Source organism: Haliaeetus albicilla, chromosome 25 (genome assembly GCF_947461875.1).
Source record: "Haliaeetus albicilla chromosome 25, bHalAlb1.1, whole genome shotgun sequence".
In the NCBI taxonomy this organism is placed as follows: domain Eukaryota; kingdom Metazoa; phylum Chordata; class Aves; order Accipitriformes; family Accipitridae; genus Haliaeetus; species Haliaeetus albicilla.
In genome coordinates this window covers 5,886,899-5,904,829 of record NC_091507.1, presented here as the reverse complement: position 1 = coordinate 5,904,829, position 17,931 = coordinate 5,886,899, and the positions used below count along the sequence as shown (strand labels likewise).

The window sequence follows — 17,931 nt, the reverse complement described above, 5'->3', positions numbered from 1 at the left end:
AAGGATCTGTGCCAAGCGCTGGAGCGGGGCCGTGGCCTTGGGGGCTGACCCCTCCAGGTGCCAACAACCAGGGAGGCTGGGACCCAAGGCCAGCTGGGTGCCTAAATCCAGCTGCTTGGAGGGACCCTCATTGCACAGATGGATATGAACAGGATGAGGCCAGTGGTCCTCTCTGTGCTTGGGCGAGTGCTGAGCGTTTCTGCTGTGCCGCGCTGCGGGGCTGGCAGGTGTACGTGCTTATATGCGTCTGGTACGTGCTGTGCATCCTCGTGTGATGACTGGAAATATGTTCTCAGCCTCGCCACGGGCTGGACTTGGGGCCGGGGAGCTGCAGCAGCCTCGCTGCTACCGGGGCTCCTGGATTCAACACATTTATTATATACAAATGCATATACGTATTATTTACAGTTTAAAATATATCTCTACACATATATTTATCTCTCTATACAGATATAAACCTGCATGCATTCATAAAGCTAACATCACACACAGTAAAATGTCAAGAATAGTAAGTCAGGAAGGGCTGGAGAGAAAAAGGTGACTTCCACGATACTTTGTCAGGACTGAACCAAACTCCCAGGATGATGGGGATTTGGCAGGAACTAAAACTGTTCTTCAATTAGATATAAAAGTACCACCAGCACAGCATCAAACATGTTTTGGGAAGGCACTGATAAACCAAAGTTAGTACTCTTTAATTCTACATTATCTCATATTTCATTGTTATTAAATGTTCAATCTAATTCAACCATATGCAATGACACTTTCCCTGTCTGAATAATATCTAATTGGAAAAATGCAGTGTGTGAGGTCCTTGCTAAAATTCCTAACAGATTTAGCAAAACAAGCAGTAATTCATATCCCACACTTCCATGTAACATTGCTGATACATATTAAAGTATCTCCAACATGACTGAATTTATGTATCAGACACAGTACAGTGTACCGTTTCCTACTGTTTTCTCCAATTGCTTCCATTCCAGAAACTGTTGCTGAATCTGAAGAAGACACACAGGAAAAATTAAGACAGATTTTTGTTTTTATCCATCCCAGCATCCTTCTGCATTCCAGTGAAAATCTGTTCCTCACAACTAACAAATAATTTTCCATTTCTTAAATTAATCATGACATCAATATCCAAGCTCTAAATACTCTTACGATACTGCTTCCCAAGCCTTTTATCAAAAGGTATCCTAGTCGAGTGTTACTGCAGTTGAAATACAGGGTAGATTTGTCTCGCATGTCTGTGCACGAAAGTGACAAAATGTATGAATCCACAAGATCAATATAGGTCTAGGTTTGAAAACACAGATTTAAGTTCTCCAAATTCATAAGGTTATTGAAACTAGCAAAAGTCAACAGAAGGTTTGGCACTGCATTGTCTGCACCATGAACATGTGTACTTGTTGAAGAACCATGGCATTTTTAACTTTTTGCCAATTAAGGTGATTTTTTGTTTATGCTCTCCACAAAAAAAACCCCAAACTGTGCAGAAGACCCATAAATAAAGGCATTTGCAAATAAAATGAGAGCCACAGTCAACTGGAATAGTACCGAGGCCTTTGCTGTATTTATAAGGAAATACAAAAAGGTGGTTGGTTGGTTTGTTTTTGTCAGGCAACGCAAGCTTTTAATATCTCTAGTCATTCAAAGCTTCCACTGAGATTTATTAACCTGTCAAACAAAAGCAATTTTACAACATATACAACTGCAGTTCATTTCAGAACATTTATTGCTCTGTAAACAGAAAATCCAGATTCTCCTTAAACAATCTGTCCCTTTTCTTCTTGAAGCAAGAAGAAAAGCATGGTAGAGAAAGAAATTCTAAGTGAAACAGAAAAATATTCATGAACCTATTTCCACAATGATACAAAAAGCATAAAGTTAGAAATTAAAACAGACTTTTACAGTGACTACCTCTGTTGAAAAAAATCTTTGGTGCCAGTAACTTACATCAAACAAAATCACACAGGGGCGCAGAAATGAGAAACAGTTTAAATTAAAGGCGGCCATGATACTGAAAGGAGGATGGCCTCTGCCCAGGAGATGATGTAGAACATCCCCCACATTTGGGCAATACGGATGAGAGGGGAAGAGGAAACAGAACAGGGCCACAGCTCCATGTTTACGTTGTGTATTTTGTGCTATGCAACTCCCTAGCCATGAGTTAAAGCTAGAAGAAGTGTCAGGTTTCTGTATGCTCTTCCAATCTTTAAACACACAACAAAATGACAACTCCAAGGAAATCTAAATAATTGTGGAAAGCTATTTGGCTCATAAGTTAATCGTACCTGTTGAGCAGAAGCTTGACTATGAATTTCTGTTACTATTGAGTCTCAAAATTCTCAAATACACAAGGATTATGTTTGAAAAGTTCATTAGTTATTAAAATTAGGAAAGGAGAAAACAGAAGGATGATGATAAACTTCAGGAAGTCCAGCAGAGGGTCACGAAGGTGGCTGGGCTTGTAGCTACTTGCCCTATGAGGAAATGCTGAAGGAGAGCTTGGCTTGTTCAGCCCAGAGAAGACTTCAGGACAACCAAACAGCAGCTGCCCAGTATCTCTCAGGACATTACTGAAAAGATAGAGACAGCCTCTTTACCAAGCTGCATAATATGAACATGAGATGATGGTCCTAAATTGAAATAGGAGAGGTTCTGTCTGACTAGATATAAGCAGAGGAGGAAAAAAAAATAATAATTAAAAAAAAAAATCACAGCAAGAATTAAGCACTGGAAAATGTTGCCCAGAGAAGCTGCATGGTCTCCACCCTTGGAGGCTTTTAAGACCTGACTGACAAGCCCGGAGCAACTTGCTCTGAATTCAGTATTGACCTGCTCTCAGAAGGTTGGATTAGTTACTTTGCAAGGTTCATTCCAACCAGAATGACTTTACAGAAGAGTTAAAACAACTTATTAAGTATCATTAAGCATTCTTCTGCTTCAGTTTTCAATCCCTCAAAGCATTAAGAATGATTTTAGAATACTACCAGTACACTGCATATTGACCTTTTGTACCTACTGCATGTTAGAGCAATTATTACCTAAAAGAAGACCTGCCTGCCAGGCCAGAGCAAAATATTTTCTTTCTTGTACACTCTACTTCCTGGCATCTCTGCAATACAAAGCAAAATCAACAGATATATGAACAACTCAAAGATTTTTTTCTACCATAAAGAAAGATGATTCTATGATAATATAATCAATATTAACTTTAGATATTTTTTGATCTCTCAGTCTATGTCTAGACTATGAGGACATCCCATTTCCTGAGTCAGGGAGTGGGGAAAGTAGGTAGAATAAGGCGATGTGCCCAGATGGGAACAAACAGGGCAACACTTGTCCCAGCAGAACTGCAACAGAAGGTATGGGAGAAGATACGATACTGTAGATCCTACAGTAGAAACTAAGAAACTAGGGTGGAAGAGCTCAATGGCTCAGAGATGTTTAGAAAGGAGGGCTTTATTAGGAGACTGAAACAGAAGGACTAAGATACCTACCTGGAACATCTACACCTGAACTGGTTATCTAGTCTCCCTTTATGAAGGGAAACGTGATCCTAGGGAACAGGTTACTGCTGTTTGGGAAAAGGGCCCCGTCTGACAGAGGGGAGGCAGCCGCAGCTCCATGCCCCCTGGTCCAAACAGTCGGGAGGCTGAGCACGTATCCCCAGCAGGCACACGCACACAGAGCATGTAAATATATATATATCTACATGGTTAGCCACACAGATCAACACAGTTACACTCGGCACTCACACGAGCCCACAGGCTCGTTCAGCTGGCTCTTTGCTACTGCTCACGCACTTGCCCACGCTCAGTCTGGCCACTGGCACTGCAGACCCACGGGCCAGACCCCCGTGACCCGCGGTCCCACGCTGGGGGCTGCTGGCCCCATGGTTTTGCCCAGTCACTGGCACCCGGACCCTCGCTCGCTCCAGCTGCCGGCACTGCGGACACACGGGTCTCTGCCCGGGGTCTGGCTCCAGTTGCTGCCCACACACACGGAATGGGTGCCCTTCAGCCAGGAAAAGAGTTAGAAACGGAATTTGATAAAATAGGACAGACCGCGCCGGTCAGGAGCAGGGCACAGCCAGACGAGCGTGTCACCCATTTACACACATCCAGCCCCTTCTATCCCCTCATCCCTCTGTCTCCCTGTCACAAATCCCGAACGATCCCCAAATGCTCGTCCCCAGCGCCCCGTAACGCGTCCCGCACGCCAGGCGGCGTCTCCCCTCAGTGCAGAAGGGGATCTGCCTTCGATTCGCCTTGACGGGTCCCACGGCCGGGCCGTGGGGCTGGGGCTCTCCTGGGACAGGCTGTCCCTCTCTCCCAGTCCTTCACCTGGGCTCCCGCCTGCCTTCGGGACTCGGTGCTCCCCTGGCCTGGTGGAGATGGGCCACCGGCGGGCTGGTGGCTCCTGTGGGGGGGCTGGGAGCCGCCGGGCAGGGTGAGATTTGGGATCCCCCCCACCCCGCCGTTGCCTCCCTGAGCTCTTTCACCGGTGTGCAGGCAAACTTCTATCACACAACCTAACAGCTGCGTTCTGTGGTGGATCTTCCTCAGGTTCTATCCAATTCTATGCAAGTTTATGCACCACATGCTGCTTGATTCCTAACATGCGAGACCAGGAATCCAAGAAGTTTGTTTCACAGGTCTTTATAACTAGGGCCTGGTATACCATATACTGCGCTAAATATAGAAATCAATAGGAGAAAAAGAGATGCTCAAATCAGACAGCTTATTTTTTTCTTTCTTCTCGATGCCGCTATTATTCCAATGTTCAGTCTGATCCTAAAGCAATACAGCACAGCATGTCACAAGCATTATTATGTCTTCATACTGCTGAGTAACTGAAATCCTTTTATTAAAATACAGCATTCTGTGATGGATTTCTTCATCCTTGGACTGACAGTGAGCCTGAAGCTCTTACTAGTAATCACTTTACACAAAGCCAGATCACATACTCAACTCAGACAGAGAAGCGAAGGACTCAATTCACAGATTTTTAAAAATGGTGTGAAAGCTGGTGAGACTGTATTGTTCCTGCAAAGAATGGATACATTTCAAAATTTCTAAGAGAAACTACACTGAAGGCCTTTTCTGAATAATCGACTTACCAAACGTTTTATTCATTCTTCATTAACGGTGTCTTACTAAAACAAAATCAGTTCCCCAAAACATCAGAGGAAAGTTATTCCACTAAATATTAATCATCTTAAAGAAATTTAAGGCTGTCATGTGCTAACACCACAGCTGCAAAGAAGATCTGTAAATAGTAAGATATCAGTAAAACAGTCTTCCATCAGCCTACTCAAAGTCAACCATCATCTTTCAAGCATACTTGCTCCTCAACTGATTGCTAAGATGGTAAGAAAAAAAATCAAGTGACAGGAGGAAGGGACAGTAATAAATTGTCCAAATGCCTTAGAATTACTAGTTAATGAAGACAGAATAGAATATGAAACTCCAACATCAGTGTTTCTAAAGAAAACCTCTTTACTTTGAGAGACATGCCAAAGCACACATTTGCAGCTGACTTCTTTCCACTAACTTCATGAGATTTTAAATTTAGACATGTAGCATCCTAAATGTTTGAAGAGTTTTTGCTGTAATGTTAGCCCTGTCACATCATCTACCAATCCTCTTGAGACAGAATGCTTAGCCTCAGAAAAGTAAATGCTTTTACTATTTCAGTATATACATGATTAACTTATCTACTGTTTCCTCACTCTTCATCTACACTCCCTAAAAAATGTTTGGAGAAGCGTTAAGGACAAATGGGCTACTGCACACTATTAACTCTTCATAATTTATAATGAAGCTATATAGATTACTTAATGCAGTCACAAATTCAAGTTTTCATTTTCACCTTCATGGCACTGTATTATCTTACCCACAATTACTGTGTGTCTTGCTTTTATTTCCTTCTACTCCCTAGACATCATCTATCCTTTCACTTAATTGCATTCTTTATCTCTTTCTCCCACTTTCAGCTGAATGTCTTATATCATGTTGACCTCTGTGCCTTGTACAATCTCCGTGCCTACACTCTTCATCCTTCTTCAGCAGCATCTTTAAAAACACAGTCTTTCAAGAATCACTGGTACATTCTCTTCTTCCTCCCCTTCTTATTGCTGAGCTATTAACTGAAATTTGTCTTGCTTAAACCACTTTTGCTCCTCGCTGGATCAAGGCAGCAGAGAATACAGTTAAAAGCTAACACAGAGCTGGCTGATTCACTTAATTCTATCAGAAATTACTTCTGTTAACTCTTCAACTCTGAGGAAAATTGAGGGATAATACTTGCTTGTCCTCTAAAATAGGAACTTGGAACCTTGTTCACTAAAAAAGCCACAACACTCATTAAATTAATGCCAATCATTGTGCGTGTGCATGAAGTGATTAGTTTCTACAAACTACACCTGTACTTCTTACAGTCTTAGATGTTTTATATATATTTCATAGTGCTCTGACAGTTGTCCAGAGCAGGCTCTGTGCCTATCATCCAGCGTACGTGGATCTAATGCTTTTTTCCCCTTCAATGTTTAATGTGTACGTAAATATAAATATGATGTACACAGTGAGCAGCCACGGCACACAAACATCAGGAAACTCAGGAGCATTCTCAGGTCTAGTAATGGTCATAGTATGGTAGAGTCATAGCATTATTCCTGACTCCTAGAACACCTGACTGCAGGACTCCCAGCTTCCCAAACTTCAAACACCTGCTCTACACAATATAACTCCTCATGGAAGTTATCATATGACCATTGTACTAGTTCTTACTATAATTAAAAATATTATTATCTTCTGAGGAAAACAGTAAAATAATTGCAAACACTTTTCGCTGAAGTTTAAGAAAAAAAATAACCCTCTCAATGAAAATTTTCAGCCTGAAAAGTTAAAAACTCACAATTAAAAGCAGTTTTCAAAAGATACATCATAGCTAACCTTAAAACTGCAAATGCATTCTACCTAAGATACATGATCATTCTTTGTAAAATAAAAGGTTTTGTTGGCATTCTCTTGGGATAAATGCATTATTGAAAGTGGAAAGCAGTAAGATAAGTTACGTACTATTATGCTTTTTGCCCATGGCATTTTGTTTTGAATCAGTTGTATTTTGAGTCTGTAATAGCTTTGAAGCTCAGGACAATAGGCTGCAACCCCTAATGTTTCCACTGTTTAGTCTGAAGCTGCAGGATGCAATAATATGCTCTGGCAAAGACAACTGAATGGATCACCGTGACCAGGTGTCTGTTCAGGAGAAAGAGGACAATTTCCTAATGGAGGAAAACATGTTCTGTAACAGAAGGTATTTTCAGTAATGATGAAATCTCATCAGCTAGTCTTTGCTAGGCAGCAAGACCCTGAGGCTTTGAAGCAACTAAACTATGAAGTGAAGGAGTTACTAACATTAAAAACCATTTCTCATTACCACGCTACTATTTTAGAAAGTAGTTGTAGATGCATTTTAGAAGAATTCTGGTGTTACTCAGGGAATTACTGACTAGTAATCCTTACCTCTATACTTGGTAAAATCTGCTGATGGCACAAAGTTGTGTTGGTTAGTTGGGATAAGAAACATCTGTAAGAAACTTGGAGTGACAAGGTAGTCTACCAGGCAGTCAAGTGTCAAATGAAACAAAATGGTCAAGAAATGTAAGCAATACACACTAGCTGGGAAAAAAATAAGTGACATGTACATCTTGTAACATTCAGTTTAAGTACTGGGCATCACTGTAGACAGCTCAGTGAAAACTCAGATCTTGGGTGATATTGTATATATTCATAGACATATACAATGCTGTCTCATCTCAAATGCTATAAGTACTGTATGCCACAGACATTATTCTATGTTAAAATGTTTTTGATAGGAAGGGTCTGAAGAAATGCAATCAGGGCGCTTCTGAGGGGAAAAAAAAAACAACTGACCCCCACCCTCATCACCACCACCCAGCCCCCCACCCCCAAAAAATCCCAAACACAACCCTTTCAGATGGTGAGAGGCTGAACAGGCTGTAAAGTGGTTTACTTATAGAAATAAAAAGGGATGTGATGAGTAGTACTTAAAATACTGAGTGGCAGATCAATTACTTCTTATCTTTCTCACTCATAACATAAAAAAAAGCTGACATTCAAAGACGTTAAAAGGTGAGAAATTCAAAACATATACAAAAGATTTACAGAATTCATTGCCCCAGGTAGTCATCAGCATCAAGAAAAAAACCTGAATACTGTGAAACAGTTACTAAAGCCCCCCTTTAAAAAAAAAAAAAAAAAAAAAAAGCGCCTTCAATTACTTGAAATGAGCAACAGAATTTAAGTGGATAAATTAACCCCCTCTAGCTAAAAGGTGATTATTAAGCCTCTGGTATTAGCTGTCATCAGAGATGGTACTGATTAAGACAGACATTGAATCTGAGCATGAAGAGCAATTCCTATATTCAGTACTATTTAGACAAAAATGAAAAGCTTGCTTTGATGGAATAGGAAGACAGCATTTCTACCACTGCCTGGAATTGTCTTCTACTTTAAATCACAATCACTTCAGTCTTACTGAAGCTTAACTTGAACCATTTCCTTCTTGGCTTTGAATCACGCTATTATTCTAAGATAAAGAGATGCTGGAATGGAAATGTTAAGCATCCTTTTTTAGCAGATAAAGCTGTCACTTCTTCAGCTCTTGTGTGTGCTACAAGGTCTTTTATCTTTATACCACCAGTCTATCACAATAATAATAATAAAAAAATTCTCAAACATTGCTTTATGGAGTACACTTTGTAATCATCTTGTAAATGCACTTATTTTGTGACACAGCAATCAGCCTGAGCAAAATGCTTTGCCCTGTTTAGACTATAAATAATTTGTCAGTGTTAATTGATGGTCCTGTATGTAGGTTTTCTGCAACCGTGCCAAAAAACCAGGCTCTTACAAATTCTTTACCACACAACAGAATAAGCAGAACCCTACCATGAATACCAGCTCTCTGAACATTATCTACAACAGCATCTCCACAACGAGCAAGCAACTTAAAAAAGGAAGCAAACAAATGAACTCTCTCTCCTCCAGCCTTACTGCATTAAAGCAACACACAGTTGACCTTAGGCTTTCAGAGGTTTCCAGGTCTCTCCATGACAATAATTCACAAAGAAACAACCAAAAAATACTGTTAACACTGCAATTCCTTGTTTCAGTCTTCATTCTTTGTCCTGAAACTGTTGAAAAGCATTGTTACAACAAGCTCTGGGGTGATTACAAAGGTAACTTGAGATACAGAGAGGATCAGTGCACTAGATCTTCTTGAAAGAGGATTTATTCATGCTTGCTATAACCCAAAAGACATTAAAAACATTTTTTTAAAATTCTTGTTAATTAAAATCTAATTATTCAATGACTGCTCTGTTTGGCATCTCCAAAAAACGCTCAAGGTCTTGAAAGAAAGAAAAGATAACTCAGTGAGCAATTTATCATAGAAGAAGGATTTTCCCCCCCTCTTTTTTACTACTTACCATGCATAATTAATATGTGATAATACCCATAATGAGTTCCCTAAAACAATTAGCAACGGATCTCCAGTGACCTGCTAATCTGAATATAATGCTTTTTAGAATTTGGAGGTGTACCAGTCTCTTTGTGCTTACACACTCACCTCACGTAGAAGCAAAGAAGGCTGCAGAACATAATTTCTTATTCTGCATCGCATTTCATCAAGTCCCTTAGCAGCTACTTGATACATTATCAAGACAAATGCAAGGAAAAAAAAAATTATTCCTGCCTCCCCACCCCCCAAGTAGGGTACCCCAAAGACTAAGAACCAATTATAATCCTTCTTTCCTCTTCCAGACAGATACATTAAGTGAAAGCAAACCTTGACCAGGTTATTTTTCGCATGGAATTTCAATGAGTTTTTTCATCTCCATAAGACAAATACATCCATAAATAAACATGCACTGCAGTAACAAGGGCAACGTCTGGAACACTTAAGAGCTAAATTACTTTCAAGCCATGCAACATCTCATTTTTCTTCCACAAATATATAATAAAGACTGCCAGCATGGAGCGGGGGGGGATGTGCACACACAAGCACACATGCCTCAGGAGAAGAGAGAGATAGAAAAATCAACCATGTGAACCGCGAGCATGATAACTGAAAACAAAACAAACCAAACAACTTTATAACTGTCTCCTTCCTTTCATTGTCTTGTAAATATAAAATAGTGGCCTATTATGGATTTAGAGAAAAGGTGCATGTGTATAGCAGATCTTCAGAAGTCCTGGATTGTTAGATGTGGTGAAATAGCTCACGTTCTTCTCTCTACAGCCATGTCCATTACACTTATGAAGCTGGAAGATGAGCTTCATAATCACAGACTTCATCAGCCCACCTGGGAGACACAAATAAGGGCTACAGGTTTAGACTACTCAGAAGCTGAGGAAGGGGCAGGATTCAGCCAACAGACTGTCCAGCAGCAGATCACATAAAAAGTACACTCCACTAGAGTGCTGTGATCTTCGCACCCCAAGCTGTAAGCTTCTAGTAGTATTTCAAGATGGAGGTCCCAACACATAAAACTCTACATTGTTCAAGTATAATTTATTAATAATTTATTCCTTTAAATTTCTCCAGTGTCTGTCTGAAATCAATAGCTTCTCCAGCGGGGCGAGGTGGGAGGGAGGTAAAAAAAAACGTTCTGCTGTTTGTTATTTTGCAGTGCCCCACAGTAGCAGGAATTCAAGAGCTAGGCCAGCAACACATACTAAATACTCAAATCACAACTTGCCATCTAGAAATAAGTCTTCAGTCACACTGCAGAGCAAGAAAAGTAAAGGCTTTATGAATTCAGGAAAACATTCTAGTCAAGAACCTTCCTGAATAAACAGCTGGTGTACCATGTGGTAACTAGAGTAATCCCCAAGGAAACCCCAAAACTGGAAGGCTGAACTCCTCAGGTTGAAGAGTGCTCAAAAAGCTGTTTTCCCCAATTCTTTGAGGAAGTATTTCACACAGTGGGCAAGATAAAGGATGACCCTCTCTTCTGACCTGCTTTAAAAAGAAAACAGAAGTCCCAGATCACTGTTATGTTCTCTGTGGAGTCAATTTTTCCTGACACTTTAGGAGCACGCTGGGTCTACTTTTCCAATTATGCTTTACAGAAGATTAACTGCAAGAGATGTTTAATTCCTGAGAAATGGACATAGGCTGTTGAGTTTGAGCAATTTTTGATGCACACATGAAAGCAAAAAAACTCGTTTCTCAAAAAACTATAAAGTCAGAGAGGGAGGCTCCTACTGAATTTGGCACCTCATCTTGGTTAGAAGGCAGACAAGTGGAAAAGTCCTGTTCTCAAGCCAATAGATGTACCCTTTCAGATTTCACTTGCTATCACCTCTCAACACTTCAGGGTATGCCTGCATGGAACAATTAAACTAATCTGGGTACACACAAATGATGCAACATGCTTCATTCACCTCCCAGTCACCCCATGTACAGTAACAGTAAAATCTGCCATATGTCACCTAAATTCGTCGAGAGACCGAACCCTGCTTTTGCTGCAAACTTAAGCACACCGTGTGTACACAGGAGCAGCGGTTTCAAGCTGTCGTGGCACCGAACGAGTTGCCCAGCAGTCCCACAACCTCCCAGGGGGCACCATCCCCACCAAACACACTTCTGCCGAGGAGAGTCTGCTCTGCTCTGTTTGGAAGCCGTCCACTCCGCAGCACAGGATTGCAAGGCTCATGGGAACGCGGAGGGAGCACAGCCTTGCAGGTAAGGGACTCCAAATGGGCACTGTGCAAGTAGTGAGGAAATTCTCTCCAAAAAAGCCCAACAAGAAAACACACACACCAGAAACACCCAAACATCTCAGACCTTCAGTCAGTGCACTAACTGCCTGGCTACACAGGAGTTGGCACCAACAGATCAGATGATGCATGAAGTTTTTTGTCGGCTCTAACCCATCAACTGCCTAATTTGAATTAATGAACTAAGATTACATCAGTACAGACAAGAAAGTCAACTGGCTTCTTAAAAGAGAAGTCCAATTTCTGCTTTCTACCTCAAAACGCACCGGCAGCTATAAAGAGTGGTGGAGCAACACTGATCCCTCTTCATGCAGCCGCTGGCACGTGCTGTATCTCGCTCTGTACAGACTGCAGCGTACGTGAACAACGGTCATCTGCTACAAACTCCTCTTCGTCCGTCTGTCCCACTGAATGCAGCCTAACGCTTTAAAAGTCAGGTGTATTATGGCCGTCGTGATCGCAGGCTATACCACTGGAAAAAGCAAGTATCTAGCAATATGTTAAAATAACTGGTAAAAATTGTGAGCCCAAGGAGATAAGTGAGCAGAGCTTGGGTGAATCAGAATGGTTTACACCATGAACAGCTGTTTAGAAGAGTGTTTCAGCTGAGGAAAAATCGGTAACATAGGCCTATTCAAAGGACAGACTAGAGCCAAGGTTGAAGAGATAGCCATTGATGTAGGTTTGAACTAAGTTGAAAAACGTCTGTGTATTTTTACATTTAATGCTTTTGTTATTTCTGAAATAAAATGCCTGATTTGAGAATTGCAAACATTCAGGAAAGAGTGCAAGTCAATTTATTTTTAAAATGGAAAAGGGGCAGATTTATGATGACTAAAATATGTGATTCAACAGCAGGGATTCCAATTTACAGCTCAGTACACCACCTAGAATGGCTGTTCATGCCTTTGTAATTTCTGTACCTTATTTCAAGTACTCCTAATAAATTCAACCACCCGGTATACACAAGGAATAACAGAAACATCACTAATAAAATAACTGCTTATCTGAAAACCATAATAAGTGAAATACATACACTACACACATGCACTAAAAGTGGTGCAGTTGAAGGCGGGGAAAAAAAAGTAGAAACAGGAAAAAAAAGGAGGGGATAAGAAATAAAAAATAGGTTTTGGCATGCTTTAACACAAGATCACAATAATAATAGTCACGTTAAGTGCTAAGTGCTAAATCAGCCTTTTTTACCCTCTGTTTTCCTTGTACAATATAGACTAAAATTACAAAATGGTCATAATGTTCTGACTCTCTCTTACTCTTTCACTACATCTTTTGTAGCAAAAAAGTCTCAGAAAATTTCTCTTTGAACTTCTCTTTTCTATGACATAAAAAGTCCACTGAGACTCATAAATCCTAATGCCATTTAATCAGTCTGAAAAATTTTAATGAGCTCTCACTAGATTTGGTACAGAGATTATTCGTAACTATGGGATCAATTAATGAATTAGAAATGGAAGAAACTACAAAGAAATAGTGTTTTAAATTAAGGCGATGATTTACATCACTTGGAACTTTTTCAATAGAACAGATTGATTCTTCATAAGAGAGTTATGACCATTTGTATTACTATAATGTTTTCCTCTTTTTAAACAATGGATATAAATGGTATTTGTTTGTTTTTAAATTGCACTACTAGTAAGGTCCTTTATTTTAACAGAAAAGCTACAGGCAAACCAATCAAAATACTGGAAAGAAAAGCCTTGACCCACCACATCCTCAAGTAGATAAATAATGAATTAATGTGTTTTTAATGACATGAGTATATTGGAAGTATGTATAAATGTTTGCATGGGAATGTCTGAAACCCACTGAGTTAGAGCCATATTTGAAAGAAATTTAGTAGCATAATATTTTTGTTACTATGAAACAAAATTGGTTTAAGATAACATTGAAAAGTTATAGTTGATATATCTTATATACAAATACACACAGAAACACACAATCAGCAAGGTTATTATGAACTCTTTTAAAGCAAAAATTAATATTCTAATTTTTAGAAATTCCAAATTGAACAATTTGACCCCTTTAATTCAAAATGGAACAGAAAAATTTTGTTTAGCGAAAGCACTTTTGTTCCCTTCTTTTTTTTTTCCAGATCAAATCTGTGAAATCTGTCACCGAATCACAGGATGACTGACGTTGGAAGGGACCTCTGGAGGTCACCCGGTCCAGCCCTCCTGCTCAGTATCTCCAAGGAGGGAGACTCCACCACCTCTCTGGGTAACTTCTGCCAGTGTTCGGCCACCCTCATGGTAAAAAAGTGTTTCCTGATGTTCAGAGGGAACCTCCTGTGTTTCAGTTGGTGCCCATTGCCTCTGGGCCTGTCACTGGGCACCACTGAGAAGAGCCGGGCTCTGCCTTCCTTAGCCTCTCTCTTCAGGTATTCATATACTTTAATAAGATCCCTCTGAGCATTCTCTTTTCGTCTTCAGCAAACTGCCCCATCAACCAGGTTGTTAATGAAGATGTTCAGCAGGACTGGACCCAGTACCAACCCCTGGGGCACGCCACTAGTCACTGGCATCCAACTAGACTTTGTGCTGGTGACCACCACTCGCTGGGCTCAGCTGTTCAGAGAGTTTTCAACCCACCTCACTGCCTGCTCATCTGGCCCATACATCAACAGCTTCCCTATGAGGATCTTACGGGAGAGGGAGTCAAAGGCCTCACTGTAGTCCAGCTAGACAGCAACCACTGCTCTCCCCTCATCTGCCAGGCCAGTCACTTCATCAAAGAAGTTTATCAAGTTGATCAAGCATGATTTCCCTTTGGTGAAGCTATGCTGCCTACTCCCGATTAATTCTTGTCCTTAATGTGCCTGGAAATGGTTTTCAGGATTAGTTGCTCCATCACCTTTCCAAGGATCACGGTGAGGCTAAGCAGCCTGTAGTTCCCTGGGTCCTCCTTCTTGCCCTTCTTCAGGATAGGAGTGACATTTGCTTTCCTGCAGTCTTTGAGCACTTCTCTCAATCACCGTAATTAATCAAAGATTATCAAGAGTGGCTTTGCAATGACACCTGCCAGCTCCCTCAGCACTTGAGGGTGCATCCCATCAGGGCCCATGGACTTAATTCACGTCCAGTTTGCTTAAGTAATCCCTGACCTGATCCTCTTCCAACAAGGGTAGATCTTCCTTGCTCCAGCCCTTCGCTCTGGTCTCTGGGACCTGGCATTCCTCACCTGCTACATTCACTACTTCAGCCTTTTTCATGTGCTGTGTAACCAAGCCCCCCATCTCATTCAACAACAGGCCCACATTTTCCCTAGTCTTCCTTTTGTCTCTTACGTACTTAGAGAAGCCCTTCTTGTTGTCTTTAACGTCCTTTAGCGTATATAGCTGAATATACCAAATTTCACAGTGGTGTCATCAATGAAACTCTGCAGCACATTTTAAAGTTTCCCTTAAAAGGAATGCCCGTTTTAAAAATCTGAAACGTAGTAAAAATATGAAACAACTTATTTTCCAAATTATGATCATACGAAGGTAGGAAAACAATAAAAAAAAAACAAACAAAAATAATACTTTGGTAAGTTTTTTTCAATTGTCTAAATAAAATGTATGGAAAAGAACACACTGTTTTGAACACTGTGGCCTGAAATTTCTACAATATTCAAGCACACATTGTTTCTACATGCGTAAGGCTCCAGCTGGCTTTCATACAAGTTGCATCTGTGTATTTGAGAGCAGAACTTGGCATACATTTAAAAAAAAATTGAATGTTAGTAAAAGACAGAATTTCTAGTATTTAATCTGCAGATCACATTTTGATTACCTGACTGATTTAATTAATTACTCAATATGACAGTGCATTGTTACTAGTGTTCGAAGTTCATATGAAACTTCATGCATCACATGATAGTAAGACCTAGGCTGAATTTGCAGGGTGTATCTTGTTTGAAATTCCTGTGCTGTAGTTTCATCATTGTGCTTATTAAGTTCCTAGTTAACCAAAGACTGCAAACCAGAAGGTCAGCATTTAAGAAACTACCAGATGCACAATTATGACATCCTTCAGTGATAGTAAAGCAGACATCATATCCGTTTTTATATCATTTTAGAACTGCCTACTTGTATAAGTATGCCTACACAGCAACAGTCACAGGCTGGTATGCCACTACAGCTAAATTCTGGATTTGGCCTTCTATGGCTACACTGTATTTTTCACTTGGAGCAGCACTGAAGTTCTGAAGCAAATCTGACAGTTCTCAGTTGCTATGTGATGGTTTGTTTCACTAAGTAGTTTTGGTGTGTACTAGGTTGCTTTAGCAAGAAGCTAAAGTGGAAGTCCTCTCCAGGTGCCTATCAAGCAATCTCCAATGCTTAAGCAGACATAAAGCTCCAAAGAACCTTATATAGCTTTCAGCCAGGGATCAGAGTAAACGTAATCCAACAAAAAACATTCAAATCCCATATAGCATAGATGTATGGGCCTAAGCACCAAATATACTGCTCTAATAATTTGTTTCTCTTGAGTCCAATTACTTGCTTATGCAGACATTACCTACACCTCCTGATATTTTGCTGCAAACTTGCATGTTACTGATTTTTAACCAATGAAATCCAAACCTGTAGCTCTATTAGTTCACTGCGTGGGACTAAACACAGCGGATGCCATCACTACACTGCAGTTGGTCATGAATGTTTCAGATAGTTTCACATGTACTGTTTTGATTTTCTTCTTGGGAGTTCTGTGATTGTGCTAAATTCCCACACTACAACATTTGTGACGTTTGTAGATATGACAAAAAAAAGTTCACCTGAATTATCTGCACTAAGGGAACTCTGAATGCTGTTAAACTTCAGATAAAGGAAAAGCATGGGTTCAAACATTTACGCTCTTCTTCAAAGAAAGGTTGAAGAAAATAACTATACAAAATTACCATGAATACTCCGAAATTTTGTTTGTCTAACATACCTTTAAAGTTTAAAATTGTTAAGTGTAATACAGATGCTACTATTACCTTCAAATATTTTTTCATTATTAATACAGCTAAGGCTATCACTGCTGAATAAATAAAAACATCTACATCACAGTGTCACTGTTTTGGTTGTTTGGTTTTTGTTTGGTTTTTTTTAAATGTTTTTGTCCTTCTTGATTATTACCACCTTGTGACTTTTCTGAAATAGAGCCAAATAAACTACGAGCTTTGGGAAAGCTTTCCCTCTGGGTATTACCATTATGCTCCTCACATGAAATAACAGTTGAATTTGTCATTAACACAGCTGACAATCAATTTCCTTATCTCTCCTTCAGATACCCGTTACAACCCAGCTTTATATAAATTCTGAATACTTTTTTCTCTTTTACTTTCAGAATTACAGAACAGCTTACAGCCACACCTCCATCGAATTGAAAAGCATGCATTAGACACCCCTTACCCTGTTTCAAAAAACCACACCATACAACATTAAAGGAACATATCCTGATTTTTTGTTCCCTAGACAACAGTTAAGCCAGAAAGAATAATTTTATAAGAAAGCAACATTAAGCTGTGGTTTAAGCTTGTTTTCAACTCCTCTCATACTCCCTCCAAAACCTTGGGCTTCTTCCCAGTATTTGCTCTCAATTGAGTATTAACATGTTCGAAATTCGTAACTGCTTGACTCTAAGGTGAGATTGCTGTTCAGATTCTTCAACATTTAGATCATACCATACATACAAGGCCAACTCACACAAGTACCTAACACGTCCATACAACCGCCATCTGCATGAACATGATCATATACATTTATTGTATCTTTTCTGAACATCTAAGTTTCCAAATGAAGTTGATGCACACAGAATGTCAAGAGAACTTCCAACAGAAAAAAAGAAACCCAAATCAAAAACAGTTTGGTTAACACTGTTCATAGTATGCCACCTTGCATCAAACTTATTTCACTTTGTATTCCCAGGCAATGCAAATAGCATTTAGACTCTGGGTGAGACCTTGAAGTATGAAAGGCTGAAGAATCTCAGCTAATCATTCTGTATGTATTTGTGTAACCATTTTTTCTTCAACAATCCTATCAAGAAAACAGTAATCACAGTCTAATCCACTTACTAATTTTTAAGAAACAACTTTATGTCATGCATTTTTCTGCAGTAATGAAACTCCA

At 39.9% G+C, this 17,931-nt stretch overlaps 1 protein-coding gene across 3 annotated transcripts in view; it reads right to left on the bottom strand.

Moving 5' to 3' along the window:
* The window catches only part of PUDP (pseudouridine 5'-phosphatase), a 75,057-nt gene that overhangs the window by 13,604 nt on the left and 43,522 nt on the right, over window positions 1-17,931 (bottom strand). The window contains exon 5 of one of the 3 annotated variants that reach the window (XM_069770464.1): window positions 12,591-15,259. The exons of the other annotated variants lie outside the window; for them this stretch is intronic. Coding sequence (XP_069626565.1) covers window positions 15,185-15,259 — 75 coding nt within the window. The 3' untranslated portion in view covers window positions 12,591-15,184. Of the gene's footprint in view, window positions 1-12,590; window positions 15,260-17,931 lie in introns of those variants that run through there. 3 annotated transcript variants of the gene reach the window in all.